Source organism: Gymnoscopelus braueri (assembly GCF_963280865.1).
Source record: "Gymnoscopelus braueri genome assembly, chromosome: 18".
Classification (NCBI taxonomy): Eukaryota; Metazoa; Chordata; class Actinopteri; order Myctophiformes; family Myctophidae; genus Gymnoscopelus; species Gymnoscopelus braueri.
In genome coordinates, this window is record NC_137618.1 from 9,997,048 (window position 1) to 10,013,465 (window position 16,418).

At 42.2% G+C, this 16,418-nt stretch overlaps 1 protein-coding gene across 1 annotated transcript in view; it reads left to right on the plus strand.

Annotated features, from left to right (window-relative positions):
* Positions 1-9,542, plus strand: part of lrch1 (leucine-rich repeats and calponin homology (CH) domain containing 1) — a gene marked incomplete at its 3' end in the record, with an annotated part of 120,665 nt that extends 111,123 nt beyond the window's left edge. The window contains exons 16-19 of the mRNA XM_080456964.1: positions 4,364-4,473; positions 5,096-5,233; positions 5,418-5,495; positions 9,192-9,542. Of these exons, the coding sequence (XP_080313090.1) occupies positions 4,364-4,473; positions 5,096-5,233; positions 5,418-5,495; positions 9,192-9,542 (677 nt within the window). The remainder of the gene's footprint in view (positions 1-4,363; positions 4,474-5,095; positions 5,234-5,417; positions 5,496-9,191) is intronic.
* Positions 9,543-16,418: the final 6,876 nt, after the last annotated feature.

Below are 16,418 nucleotides of genomic sequence, written 5' to 3' on the forward strand. Positions count from 1 at the left end.
ACAGACAGAGGAAATATATAAGACGGCAAGACAGACGAACAAATGGACATTTACACGTATGGCAGTGGGCGATAAGAAAGGCTAAAACCAAAGCTGGAACTTTAACGTAACCATTATTTATCTGTTATGTGTTCGTTGAGTCAGGACTTTCCCTGTCACACTAAAACAAATCACACTAATACCTATAATATAGAGTTCAAGTTGTGGCGGTGTCTGTGGCAGGCACGCAGACATGCCCATACATGGACGCGACATGCCAAACGTCAGTGCAGATGGACAAAGTTTTGTGGTGTTTTGTGTGACGTCAGACCAGAGCTTGATCAGTAACAGAGAGAAAGAGAGAGGCAGAGAGAGGATGGTGAGAGATGGAGACACAGAGAGAGGGAGAGAGAGAGAAAGCTCGATCAGCGATTGAGGCGTAGGGGAGGGAGGGAGAGAGAGGGAGCCTATTTCACACATGCAGTAACCCCCACAGGTCAATGCTGGTTACTGAAACCTGAACGCGCTGGTCATGCTGCAACGCGTTGCCAGGGTTCATTTGTGTATAATAGGGTGATAAGGGGCAGCACGGTGGTGCAGAGAAGGTCCTGGAATGGGGGGGGGGGGGGGGTGGCTGTGTGGAGTTTGCATGTTCTCTCCGTGATTGTGTGGGTTTCCTCCAGGTGTGCCGTTTCCTCCCACACCTAAAGACACGCATGCTGGGTACATACTCCTGCCAGTGCCCTTGACCAAGGTTCTGACAGGAGTTGGTCCCCAGGGGGCGCTGCTCACTGCTCCTAAGTAGTTAGGATGGGTCAAATGCATTTCTTTATCTTTATAAAGCAGTTTATTGATGATAAACGAAAACAATTTAACCACTTAAGCCCTATATACTTTCTTTGTATGACGCATATCGGGAATAGCCGATCCACAAGCTCACAATGTGTTGCATCGCGACGTTGTTGTGAGCTTGTAGATCGGCTATTGATGCTACTTTCAACAGCGAATTATAGCCTATAATGGCGGCAGGATGAAAGTGGTTTAAAAAGAGAATAGAAAAATCTGTGTGGGTGAACCGGAGAAACCCAGAGGGGCTTCTGAGAACATGTTGGCCCCCGAAAGGAAGAGAGAGAATCATTTGGCGTTGGGAAGCAACAGTAGTTCTGGGTTGGAGCGGTCCAGATGGCAGCGCTGATGGCTCCTGGGTAGACGAGGGGGGGCGGGGGGGGGGATAGCGGAAGAGAGGAAGAACAAACTGTCACCCAGTTTATTAACCCATTAAGACCTGGAACTGTGTTATTTTTAGATTTGAGCTAAAAAGCATTATTTTACACTTTGGGCTATTCAAAAATAGCAGATATACAAGCTCATAGCGCGGCACCGAGTGCCGCGCTACGAGCTTGTAGATCTGCTATTTTTGAAAAATCGTGAAAATGTGTGCAAATCTTTGAATATATATATTTTTAAAGCGAACATTTTTAACTCAAATCTTTGCTTCTGGGGGGTCCCTGGAACAACATATTTTGATGGGGGTCCGTGGCCAAATACATACCATTTTGTGGGGTCCTGGACATGAAAAAGATTGAGCACCACTGATATAGAAACATACGTTTTTCAGAAAACTGTTGAGATTTAGGAGACGTGTAGAATCGGCTTCAGGTCTTAATGGGTTAAACCGTCAGCTAGTTTTAATGTGAACATGCTGTGTGACCGTAGGGAGAAAAGGAAAGGGAGAGAGAGTGTGTGCATGTGAAAACCCTGAACAACAGTTGATCTAATTAGAAGATGGAATCGAACTACTACATTCATTATCTCTTCCTTGATATATCAGTCTCTCTCTCTCTCTATCCCCTTGTGTCTTTCTGTCTTTGTGTTGGCTGATTTATGGTCACCACCCTGAGGTCCCATGTCACTCAGGATTAGCTGCTCTGTGTGTGTGTGTGGGTGTGGGGGGGTGTGTGTGGTTTGTTTGGCCTGGCCTCTGCCTAGAGTGAGTGGCCTTTGACCGCCATATTGTTAGCAAAAGTCAAGAAAGTAATTCTCACTATAAAAACAGGAAAGATGTGAATTAATATGGAGAGGAGCTGAGACACACACACACACACACACACACACACACACACACACACACACACACACACACACACACACACAGAATGTGTTGGAGGACCAGTATTTGTAATCAGCATTGTTGTTATCAGCGGAGCCACCCTTATGATTGGTCAATGAGATAGTTAGGTGAGAGTGTGTGTAGGGGCGGCCGTAGCTGAGTGGTTAGTGAGCCCGCCTAGGGAGCCAGAGGCCCTGGTTGCCCCAGGTTCGATTCCAGGCCAGGTCAGCATATGTGTCGATGAAATGAAATTTGTCCCTGAGCAAGACTCTTAACCCCTAATTGCTCACAGGTTCTCATTGGAAACAAGACCGCAAGGACTTTCATGAACGACCTGTTAAAAGGAATTATCCTTATCCTAGAGTTAGGGAACTAAGCCTTCTTCAAGGTGACGAGGGATTGTCAAATACTGTGCACGCGTGTACATATGTCAGTTTATTACGTTAATTCATCGTATGAGGCCTTCATAAAGTGAAGTCACTCTCACACCCCAAATCAAAACAGACTAAAAACTCCTCTATTTCAATTTCTAGTTTTCAGTAGCTCTTGGACTCCCCCTTGTGGCCTTATGTGTGCATTATCTTGTTCTGCCCTAAAAGGTGCATTTATGTTGTTGCTTAAAAATAGAACACTTGGCAAATGTGAGCTTGTAGATCAGCCATTTTCGGTGCATAACACGGCGCGTAACTAGCTATCACTCAGGTTTTTCGAAGAAGGCCTGCATTTCACTGAGCTTGAAAACCCACCCTGACAACCCTCTTGTTCTATGGTGTGTGTGTGTGTGTGTGTGTGTGTGTGTGTGTGTGTGTGTGTGTGTGTGTGTGTGTGTGTGTGTGTGTGTGTGTGTGTGTGTGTGTGTGTGTGTGTGTGTGTGTGTGTGTGTGTGTGTGTGTGTGCGCTCCTTACTTTGAGATGGACTGTACTTGTTATCAAAGAAACTCGATCATCATTTTAAACTCACTGTATCGAACCTACTGGTACCGGTACTCTCTGTTGAGTGTCTATACCTGATGCTAGTTGGTGATCCTACTCTTTACCTATTATTGGCCATCTTACAGCTGTGATGTTTGCAAGGTTTTCATTGTTTACTGGTGGTTTGTTGTTTTTGTCATGCTTTTTGATGTTTTTGTATCTCTTTTGTTTGTTGGTATGTAGTACTTGTGGTATGTATGTACTGTATGTATAGGGTTCCCCCCCGAAAACAGGATGGTACATCTCATGGGTTAATTTATCCTAATAAAAACTCTAGACAGCGTCTAATAACTTACCTCTGCGATCTGTAGCTATGGACAGCAAGTTACTAGGTGTGCAGTTTGTGAACGACGTCATGACATCCTCGATATGATGTCAGTTGTGTGCATACTGTGCTGTTATGAACATGCTGGCCTCCAAGTACGTCTCCAGACTGGTCATAGCCTGGAGGAACTGTGGAGTTTAAAAATACATTTTAAAAAATCGTTTGATTGGAAGATTGGAAAAATATTCAGGAGAATGGAGATGGAGAATTGATGCTCATCAATGTAGTGGTTTATGAGATTAGCCGCAGACGAGCACACAAATGCATAAACTAATCTCCATAAAATGGGCCAATCTGGGGAGGACAAACATACATAATGTACATACATGTAAAAATAGCTGCCTAGTTCTATGTGTATTTCAGTTGTATAATGATTTGCATGCACAAACGATGGAGACACTGATTACTGGGGAAAACACACAATGGCAAAAACATATTTTTCTCTTCATAAATACTTCACATTGAGTATTAGTCATTTGATGTGGGGACTGTGCATTAGGTTGTGAACGGAGCAACGCCTGAAGTGAGCTGACTTCGCCGTGCACACATGACTGCTCCTGTGACAATGTAATACTGCGCGCCTGCATGCATGAGCACTCTTACATGCACGCTTACATAATCACTTGTGCATCTTTTATCACGCCAAAAACAGGGTTTTCCGTGTCAGTGAACAATTGAAGTGTGCTGTGTAACAGTGTGTATGGGGAGATGGTTTTGAAAAGCCAGTGTTTCAAAACAAACGCTTGTTTTCAGAATATCTTAAAAATATACCCATAGATATGTACACTGTAAAATCCTCAGTGTTCATTAAAAAAGAATAGTAACTCTGAGAGCACAAATTAATGTGTAGAAATGGAACCAAATGGAACCGTACACTACACATACTGTAGACTGTAGAGAGGATTTTGCGACATATTTGTCATATTTTTGAAAAACACATAAAAAATAACAATTGTTGTTGTTGTTGTCCTCTGCAGTATTCCTGCGGAGCCACAAGAGTCTGGAGGTAATGGACCCTCAGTTCACCATGAGACGAAAGATGGAGCAGCTTAGAGAGGAGCTGGAGCTCATGGAGCAACTTAGAGATGTGAGACTTTGATTTGATTTGATTTACGTCATGTTAAAAATAAATGTACATGAGATGCATGCTTTTCACTGACAAAAACAAGAAAACACGTCAAGTATAAAAACCCAATACAGTCAAAGACTTATTTCCATTGTGGTCCTTGGTCTTGCACAGACAAACATAACAACAACAGACATTGGTACGTAAGACACTATATACACCATACAATTAAAAGCTGATTCATACAGCATAAATGAATACAAATAAATTAAACAACCATGCTATTCTGCAACATTTTCTAGAAGCCATGATTTGAGACTTTTTTTCTCAAACAAATCATGACTACTACAGTATGCTCTTTATGGACAGTGACTTGAGTGACTAGAAATAAAAAAGTGTGTGTGTGCAGGGGCGTCACAGGGGGGGTGTAAGTGGGACTGAGTTAATAGGCCCCCCCCCCCAAAAAAAAAAAAAACGTATTTTTTTGGTCTTTTTTAAAGAAAAAAAATCATAGGGGGGCCCACAGTGAATCTTTGTCCCCAGGGCCCAGAATTTGGTGCTACGCCCCTGTGTGTGTGTGTGTGTACGTGTGTACGTGTGTACTCTGAAACCTCCCCTCACCTCCTACTCTCTCCCTCTGCAGAGCATAGAGAGCCGACTAAAGGTTGCACTTCCTGAAGATTTAGGCTCCTCCCTCATGGATGGGGTGGTGCTTTGCCACCTGGCCAATCACATTCGCCCTCGCTCAGTCGCCAGTATCCACGTGCCCTCGCCTGCTGTGGTACGTCGTTTTTGTCGTTTATATTGTTTGTATTATAAATGAACTATTCCATCGACTATGAAATTAACAGTGGACTCCGACCGTGCGTGCGTGCGTGTGTGTGTGTGTGTGTGTGTGTGTGTGTGTGTGTGTGTGTGTGTGTGTGTGTGTGTGTGTGTGTGTGTGTGTGTTTGCTTCCCTCCAGCCTAAGCTCAGCATGGCCAAGTGTAGGAGAAACGTGGAGAACTTCCTGGACGCATGCCGGAAAATGGGCGTGCCAGAGGTAAGACACGCCCCTTCGATACAACAGTCCCGCCCACCTCCACTCAGAGCTGGTATAGTCAAGTTGCCTATAGACCATGAACTGGGGATTCTGTACCTAATTACCACTATTGACAACAGCTAAAACCGAAGAGACACAAAACGAGTATAAAAATGATATAACTTTATAAATCTATGACATAATGAAAGGAAAATAACAAAGCACTATCGGGCCTGCTCAACTGACCACAATCAGTTACCCATTTAGACCTGTTAAACCAATACAGTACGTTGTTATAGCTTTCAATCCGGGACGGCATCTGTGTCATGTTAGATGTTGCTATATATATATATATATATAGCAACATAAAATTGTATTTAATATTTTGAATATAAATGTGTAGTTTTTCAGAAAACTGTTAGGATTTAGAAGGTGTTTATTATTTTTTATCGACCTTGGGTCTAAATGGGTTAACAAGTTTAGGAAAGGAACCTGGTTCCTGTTCAGTTCTGAAGGGCAACTTCACTCTGGAGGGTAACAAAGCCTCCATCCCCGTTCTGCTGATTGTAAATCAACTGACATAGCTGACACATCACTGACACATCACTGACAAAGACGTTAAGAGATGAGTCATCATGGCTGCACTGTACCACCACACACAGCTGTTGTCATTGCCTATATGTAGCTTTGAGCTTGCTCCACATCGCAACAAGTCACCATTGGTTCGGTGTGCGTGCGGGCGTGCGTGTGTGGTGCGTGTGTGTTTCAAAACATCACTGCACAGCTAGCCTTGGTGTGTGTGTGTGTGTGTGTGTGTGTGTGTGTGTGTGTGTGTGTGTGTGTGTGTGTGTGTGTGTGTGTGTGTGTGTGTGTGTGTGTGTGTGTGTGTGTGTGTGTGTGTGTGTGCGCGTGTGTGTGCATAACATTTTTTGTTGAAAAATAGATAGCTCATAGTACCATAAAGTAACTCCCAATTAAAACTTTCTTGCTGCATGGAGACACATTACTGGCTGTAGGCTGCTAATGAGTATCTTTAAGTAAACACAGCCACTGTTGTGGTTCTTTCTGGCTCCTGAAAATACCCTACATGTTTAATTTAACTGTCATTTCAGTTATTAGCTTATGGCATTGTAGTGTGCCATCTTGTTACTTCATTTAGACCCTGTAAATATTGGTAAGAATTTAGTATCACTTTCTAGGAAGACCATGTCTATAATGCTGTGTTAACAGTGAGCCGGTCATAAACCCAGACAGGGTTGATAGACATGGCTTTTATATGAAAGTATTACTGGGGGATTTTGCAGGGACCAGTACTTCAATCTCAGTGTTATCGGGGATAACACAAAATATGACATTTCTATTCACTGTGGTCTTGACACATGCTTGTACCGTATGGTTGAGAAACATAAGCTTCACCTTGAATGAGGCCAAGTGAATTTGGACGTGATGCCTGAACTTTGGATTTTCCATTTCTTGCTTGCTGGCTGCCTGGCTTTAAGGCTCTCTTTATGTGTATGTTGCTACCTAACCTTGCTAACAGTATCACCTGCGTCTTCAAGGCCCTACAGTGTGCTGTGCGTACGTTGCTGCCTGGCTTAACTCACGGTGCGGCACGCATCTGTAAGGCCCTACTTGACCGCACAGTTACTGAAGCTTCTGCAAGCTAACGGGCTGCCCCTGTCCCGTCGCCCCCTGGCTGACCGCACTGGTACTGGCATCCTTCGCTTCTAACATTGCTTGTGACATCTCATCCCACACTGGGCATGGTCTGCTTACTGAGAGAGGAGAGAGAGAGAGTTTGAGAGGCCAGACTGTGAGACAGTCAAGTACACAGCAGAGAATTCTAGGACAATTATACCAGTCTAATTTTCACTTCTAGCCATTAGCACAGAATTTTATGTCTTCATAAAATGAGGTGTAACATGAGTGTATGCAGTGTATTATTTTGGTAGATCTCGGCACACATTTTTAAATGCCATTCACTGCCATTCATGTTGAAATGGTGTGGAAAACAATGTAGGAGGTAATTTACCCGTTGCACCCACTCAATAGTTCCTTAAAAGTGCATTTTGAACTTTCATTGTAGCCTGAAGAGGGCTTCTAATACAGTGAGTTTTAGCTAACATTGAACATTTTCAGGTACATTCTGTAAAGTTTATTGAATATGGAAGAAAAAAAGTAAACAAACAGGATGTATATACAAGTAAAATAATAAATAATACAGCGATTAAAATGCTTGAGTCCTTGAAATTAAAAAGCACTGATAATATCTATTACGTAGTCACACTAGGATCAATGGTGGAAAAAGTACTAAAAATGTTTACTTTAGTAAAAGTATCAATACTGCAATGTAGAAGCACTCTTAACAAGTTTGTTACAAAAGTCAGGAATTCAAAATCTACTTAATTTACTTAAAAGAACAGAAGTATTGGTATCAAAATGTACTTAAAGTACCAAAAGTAAAAGTACTCATTAGACAGAATGTCCAATTTCACTAGTTTTCTAAAATCTTTTGAAAATAGCAGATCTACAGTAAACGCATTGTGAGCTTGTAGATCGGCTATTTTCAAATGGCCGAAACGTATAATAGGGCTGAAGTGGGTAATGTATGTTTTCTAATAATAATCAAAATCTACAAAGTAAGTAGAAACTAAAGTTTTCAAATAATTATAGTGGAGTAAAAGTACAATATTTGCCTCTGAGATGTAGTAGAGTAGAAGTAAAAGTATTGGAAATTGGAAATACTCAAGTAAAGTACAAATACCTCAAAATGCTACTTAAGTACAGTACTTAAGTAAATGTACTTAGTCACTGACTGGGATGGTCATTTAAAGCTCAATTCTCTCTGGAAGCAGGCCTGCTCTTTACTTCCTGTGTCCTGTGCTCCCCCAGCCCCGCCCACATGCACACTCTTGTCCGTGTGACCCTTGAACTTTGTGCCGTTTGTTAACCACCTGCCTTCTCTTCTTCTTCTTCTTCTTCTTTCTCTCCGTTTACCGGCTGGATCGCAACTCTTCTCTCCTCCCCCTCCCCCTCCTCCTCCCCCTCCCCTTCCTCCTCCTCCTCCTCCTCATCTTTCTCTCCTACGTCGCCACTCCTTTCATGTGTTGTTTTTATGCACTTCATCCAATTCCCACCTCTTCCATTTTCATTCTTTTATTTTTTTATATACACACACACACACACGCGCACACACACACACACACACACACACACACACACACACACACACACACTTCCACGTTCTCTTCTTCTTTATGTGACCTCTGTTGCTCTCTCTCTCTATTCTTGTCATCCTCAATGTCACCCTTCTCTGCCTGTTTTTCATTCTCACCACTCTTATTTGTCAACTTCTTTTCCAATACTCTACGTTTCTTCCTCCCCTTCTAACCAACACTGTTCATTCTTCTGTGTTTTACCTGTCTTGACAAACATGTCCTCCTTCCCTCCTTTCTTGCATCCTCTTACCCCCTTATTTCTCCCCTTTATCCCTTCATTTCCTCTCTTCCTCTCTTCCTCTTTTTTCCCCTCAACTTTGTTGTTTTCTCTCTTTCATCGTCTATCGTTCCCCTTCCCTCCTTCCCTCCTTCCTCCCAAACATTTATCGTTTTGTTTTCTCACTCGGGGCTCCTCTCATTCCTCCTCCTCCTCCTTCTCCTCCTCTTCCTCCTCCTCCTCATCCTCTCTCTCGGTAAAACACACGACATGTCATACCAGTCGTCTCTCTGTTCGCCCTACGACATCATCCAGTGCCGCCTGCGGCCGGTCCGCGCCGCCGTGCGGGCGCTGGTCTCCCTGGAGACGCCCCTTCCTCTTCCAGAAAGGGAGGGGGAGGACGCTGAGCGAGACAGTGGCGAGGAGGTAGACAGGAAACCGGAAGAAGAGCCGCCCCGCCCAGCTCCTCCGGTCCCCGCCCCCGGCGGGAAAGAGACTCCCTCATTGGTCACTGCCACCACTCAGACACCGCCGGCAGCCTGGCAGATCTGGGACCTGGTGGCGTCCAGCCTGGTGCACCTGTTCTGCCTCGTCCTGCTGTTTGTGGCCTATAGCTGGAGCGAACTGACGTAACCGAGGCAGCGGACACCTCCCCCCCCAACACACACACACACACACACACACACACATTTAAAGGGGCACTTTAAAACACTGGTTCTCAACCTGTGGGTCGGGACCCCCAGGGGGGATTTTGGGGGGGGGGGGGGGTCCCCAGATGACTGTGAAGTGACAATTTAAGGAATTTTAAGATCCTTTAAAACAAAAAAGACCATTACTGCCTCAAAAGTAATCAACAAACTATACTATAAAAACTGGTCAAACATTGACCGAATTGTCAAATAATATAAGAAAGAGGCAAAAATAATTAAAATAGCCGATCTACAAGCTCACTACGCCTCGCAACGCGAGGCGTAGTGAGCTTGTAGATCGGCTATTTTCACAATATGTATCTGTTGAATGCCTCAACTCCTACAATTCCAAGTGCTTGTCAGGGTGGGGGTCCACAGTTCAAACATGATTATTTTGGGGGCTCATTGGCCTGAAAAGGTTGAGAACCACTGCTTTAAAACACTTCATTTTAAGGTCTACTCTGGCTTTGGTGTGTAGCCCAGACAGTTTTTTAAAGTTGCTTGATTCAATATTTAAGATATTTGATTTTCATTTGATCAGACACGTCCCTCTCCTACAGCATATAAACTCCTTTATCCTTTATGGAGTGTGAAGTTCAATGGGCATATATAGCCGGGGGGGGGGGGGGGGGGGGCTGTCTGGGGTGCACACAAAAGTCTGAGTAGACATTAAAATGTCCTTTTAAGTGTTTTAAAGTGAAATAGCCCTTAAGGTCCCTCCTGCTTAGCATGGCTCAGTGCTTCTCTCCTCTCTCCTGTTCTTCTTTTCCGTTTGTTTTGCTGCTCCTCTTCTTCTTCTTCTTCTTCTCGAGTCCTGCAAGAGGGCGATATTTACTCACAGAAGAATTGTGTTTTTGCCACCAAAGCAAAAAAAAGGAATACACTCAAAACACACGTGGACCTGAGAGTATGGAGCGTTGAGGTCATAGACTCGCTGATGTCGTATCAATATGATACTGCAGGGATTCTCCCACTAGTTCTGCCCGCGACTCGGAACGACCAGTCTTAAGACGGACAATGTTGATGAATGTATTGTTTTTGTTCACCTTTTAACTCACGGAAACACTATTCAACCCTAACCCTCACCCTCCTTAGCCATAATGCAACGAAAACATGTATTATATAATGATAGAGGTCCGTCGCAGTATGACTGAGTGGCTACCTGTGGTTAAGATGAACCCCCATGTTGGAAGAATCACAAGTAGCAATCATCATCGTCATACTATTATCTCCTCTCTCTCTCCTTGGCAAAACAAAGCTTATGTTAAATATGCTGTGATGGCATTGTGCTCAGATTATGGAGTTAGAGGGGGAAATTATAATTGGATCCAATACCAATTGAGTCCTGGTGTTTATTTTGTCAGAAAGGAAGACATTATAATGTTCCAGTCAGATTTGTAAGCTGGGTTGGAAACTAGTTCTGTCCAGTGGCTGTAATACCGTCATCTCAAAATGTACATTAAGCCTAAATTATACTCAGTTGCACTAGGGTGTCGCCAAAAAGAACATTCTTCCTGGAAAGCGGAGAGTTAAACTTCCAATATGGTGGTGGTTAATCACTTGTAACTCCTATGATAACTCAGTCTTGAGGAAAGCAAAGCTAGTTGTGAAGAGTTTACCTTTCCTGCTCTCTATTGCATTCCATGTCACATTTAGATCTTAATCTCTCTATCAAGTTATTGCTAGGTGGCATCTTCACCAGAATGAGTCACGGTACAGTACCTTGGAAAGTGACAGTTTACGGTCTGAAAAGTAACCACCTTTTGCTTAATTTAAATAGTCTTATGGAGATTTCTGTGTACCATACTTGACTGGGTAAGCACATGACTCCTGAACGGAGTCACTTAAAGGGATAGTTCACCCCCAAAATGACTTTTTTCCTATCGATTACTCACCCAATGGGGCCTTGAATTCATGGAGATTTTATAGTTTTTGTCACATTCCTAAGCCAATAATTTGATGACTGGCGGAGTCTCCAGTAGGAGACTCAAAGAGTCTTCATTGAGTCTCCCCCGCCGGTCATCAAATGAATGGCTTAGGAATGTGACGAAAACAAAAGAAACATGAATTCAAGGCTTCATTGTGTGTGTAATTGATAGAAAATAAGTATTTTCTTTGGGTGAACTATCCCTTTAATGTTTCAAGCCTTCTGTGGCACCACATAATATATTCTTCTTTATTGTATTTTTTCTTCTTAATGTCTTATTTTGATGTGCAATGAGAAGGCAAAGGGAAGCCATTAGTTAAAGGTTTTTAGACTATTTTAATGTCATTTTGAGCACTAAACTGTTTTAACCATAAACCTCTTGGTGTGACACGTAAATTGAAATGAACGCAGGGTGTTCAGTATGGAGTTGTGAAAATTGCAGAAGAGTGTGTAGGTTTGTTTTAGACTGTTTTCATAATGCTCTCCTCAGTTACCTGAACACAGGCGATGGATGCCCATAAAGTAATCTTTCATTCCTTAAATTCATGACAAACAATTATACTGTAACTTGATATGCAATGTCATGTTTGTTTGTTTTCAAGGTTGATATATATATATATATAGAACACTTGAAGGGCTATAGACAGTGGAATAATTTTATCGAATCAAATGTAATTTAAAGCGATTTGTCTTTGAGGGTTTGATACGTGTTGAATTGATGATCAGCTGTGCTGCTGTGTCCACCATGATGCGGAATTTCGAACTACTGATGAATGTCAGGACTCGCCATGTCCGATAGATCATAAAGAATAACAGACTTGGACTTTGTACTTGCTGCCATAAGTATTTATTTTTAACTCTTTTAGCAACGATGTGAATGGACGTGGGGCGCGGGGATATTTTTATGACTTGTGTATGATAATTGACAGTGTGAAAGACTTGGTAATAAATGTGTGATTTGGGGATGTGGTCGGTTCTTTGACACGATACTTTGTGATGTCATGTTTAAGGTAAAGAGACTTAAAGTCTTATTCATATTCCATCGCTCAAGGGTGTTGCTTGCCAAAAAGAACACATCTACATGCTAACAACGCAATGTAGATGTGTTTTTTGTGTGTGCAAGCGACACCGTAGTACTACAGAGTATAAATAAGGCTTACAGTATTAATGCATTTTTACACAGTTAAATTATACCAACCAGACTTGACTGTGTACATGTGTGGTATAGGCAAGGTACACACACACACACACACACACACACACACACACACACACACACACACACACACACACACACACCAATACAATACACGAACACACACACACCAATACAATACACGAACACACACACACCAATACAATACACGAACACACAATACAATACACAAACACACAATACAATACACAAACACACAATACAATACACAAACACTTAGTTCATAATAAATGATAAGTAGCGGTCCTCATTTGGTCATTTCTAACTTTGTCTTCCTGGTCTACCTCCCCACACTTTTATCTCTCATTCTCTCTATCTCTGTCTTTCTGTCTGTCTGTCTGTCTGTGTGTCTGTGTGTGTGTGTGTGTCTCTCTCTCCACGTGGAATCTGTTTTCCCAGGACAAGCTGTGTCTTCCCCACCACATCCTAGAGGAGAAGGGCATGATCAAGGTGAGCATCACGGTCCAAGCCCTGGTGGACGAGACCTCCTCCACCAAGCGGCACCTGTTCCTCTCTTTCTGATGAGGATCAGAAAGAGAGCGCTAAGCTGGAACGGAGAGGCGAGCGTTTTCCCGCCAGACAGTATGACGATGCAGACACGCTCACCAGCGGGTTGAAAACGTTCTCCATTTTGCTTCCACGGAAGCTCCACAGCGTTTCAGAGGAACCCACTTGGTGAGATCCACGTTTAATGCAATGAGGGATGCCAAATGGCACAAGGGAACAACAACGGAGGGCAGTTCCACAAAGCCAACGGTCACAACACTCCCAGACACCGGGTCTGAATCTTGGGCTGAAAATGGCCGATATTACAAGCTGAAAACGCGCCGCGAGCTTGTGCATCGGCTAATTTCAGCACGAGATACCGGCTCTACAACGAAGTACGTATATATAGCTTGTACAAGTGGCCACTTGACATCCCACTCCATAGGACACTAGTTTAATTTAACGAGGGATGCACAAGACACTTAAAGACGTATTTAATTAGAGCTTTCTTAGGGCCACATGAAGAGAGATGGTGAGCTCTTCATTGTTTATTCCCCCTCTCCCCTGCCAGATACCTGTACATTAGGGGAAAGGCTCTGCCAGCAACCACTTTGCAGCATACTTAAATGATTTTGGTCAAGAATAATCCCCTGCGTTTCTTGGGGACTTTTTGGCACGTATTTAGGGTTGGGCATTTTTCTATTACAGTTCTAGCATTTTAAGATGCTTCAAATTTGACTCATTTTTATACTATTTTTATGACACTTTTCAATACGTTGTTAAATGAAAACACCTTCTGGTATGTGCTCATGCTGCAAAATTACAAATGCAAAACTACACAAGTACAAAGGATTTATTTTAACAACCCAACACTTTGAAGCTTGGTACATTTATATAGTTTTTTTGATACTTCAAAAGTCAATATTTATACCAGAAGTGGATGGAGTATGGTCCATGTGTCCATCCCTGTTTGCATTAGACCTTTAGTCAGTTATGGGAGATGCCACTGCTGGGAAGACTTGTAGTTAGAACCCTGATCGCACTTGCTTGACGCATGCTTCACTATGTGTCTGTTTCTCTATGAATTATGGGTAATGCTTGATTCCAGTCCTTGTAACTGCTGTGAATTCACGTGTCATGTTACATCATTCATGTTATTGATGACATACCAGTGGATCTTTGCATTAGATTATTAGACAAACAGAAATCATATATATATATATATGTGTATATATATATATATATGTGTATGTGTGTATATATATATATATATATATATATATATATATATATATATATATATATATATATATATATAATTATTTCTATTTTAATGAATGGTTTTCATCAAAGTTTGACTTTTAAACCAAGTTTCAAGTGTAGAGTTCACTGAATTGTGTGACTATGTGGTTTCCTTTCTCCCATTATAATGTCACTTATTGCTCTGGAACAAAAGAATACTACCAAACGAGTATAGTTATTTTAAATTTGGTATCCCCCCTCCTTTTATTTTGATGCATTTTTGGCATTTTCTTTGCTTTATTTTAGATAGTTCAGTGTAGAGAGACAGGAAACCAAGGGCAGAGCGAGAGGAGAGACATGCAAGACAAGATGGGGGTCGGATTCAAACCCGAGTCCTCACGGTCACAAGGAGCATAGTGGTCTGTGCACTAACTGGCTGAGCCACAAGGGGGCACCCCATGAGTGTAGTCTTAAAGTCGTGGAAGGGGCTTTTAAACAACTTTAAAATTTAATTTAAATATATAGTTATTTATAATAAAAGAAAAAAAAGAAAAGTCAAGTCATTTGGTTGTTGTATACATTCAAAAAGAAATATTGCAAAAAATATTTTTTCTAATATATTTTAGGTATTGTTCTATGTATATTATGATCTTTTACTAAAACTTTGTATGGCACAATTCAAATGTTCCACACATTAGTTTGAACAGAGTTACAGTGTTAATCTGTTGTTGTTGTTGTTGTGTGTATGTTTATCAAGTATCTCAGGTACATTTACAGTTATAAAACCTGACCCCCCCCCCTACCCTTTTCATCCAGGGAAGATTTGCAGAGCAAATCATTACATTCAAACCTGGGAGCTGCTCTGTAGAGTTTAATATTGAGGGGATTAGGTGCCTTGCTCAACGGCTCAACTATTGTAACCCTGACATCCCTGTCATGGGCAATTTTTGTTTTGTTTTGTTTTGTTTCGGAAATAGTGAGAAAAAAAAAAAGCCAATCTACAAGCTCACAAATATAGGTGTGGAGAGGCCCACCCAGTGTACGCGACGAAGTGTCCCTGAGCAAGACATTTAAACCCCCCAGACCCACCTGAGCAGCCATCAGCTGGGTGAAGCTGGTAAAAGCAAGGTCCCCTCCCCCGGGGACCAGAAAACAGTCCCCATACAGTGCTGATGTAGATGCTTGTGACTTTCATCCACAAAAACTAATTGTTTTCAAATCACACTACTAGCAAACCATTACATCACTCCAGCAGAACTGTACTACTGGGTATCACCTTTATCTTTGGTTTGATCTTCTTCATCAGTGTTTCGGGTTAGGCACTGTCATGCCACAGAGAATAAAGCTTTGCTACACTGTTGAAGCTTCATTCCACATTCTGCTACATCAACTAGGGTCTCTGTGTGTGTATGTGTCTGTCATATAATACAGTGGTTCTCAAACCTTTTCATGTCAAGGACATGGAAAAAGTGGTTACACTGATTTGCTTTGGACCTTCTGGAACCCCCTTAAGGACCCCCGGACCCCACTTTGAGAACCACTTATATAAAACACACCTCTGTCTCTGTCACCTGAACCACAACTTTAAACAGACATGTATGAGGTGTGTGTGCGAGTGAGCGTGCGTGCGTGTGTGTTGTAATGATGCTGATCGTATCTTAGCGGTCTACTGTTGCTCTGACTACCCAGCAAGACTTTAAGAGCGAGTACAACGCACGTATACTAACTTAACCCAATATCCAACAACTCACGATGGCCATATACAAAACTTTAGGGTCTAACGCGTACATGAGTGAGTGAGTGAGCATGAGGCTTTGTTTCGTGTTTAGTTTAGTTTTTACTGTAAATATTATGCAATATAATTGATATGGCTTGGTATCCAAAGCTACTAAAATATTCAGAGGTAAAAAAAAAAATAGAGACTTTTTCACTGGATAGATTTGACAGTT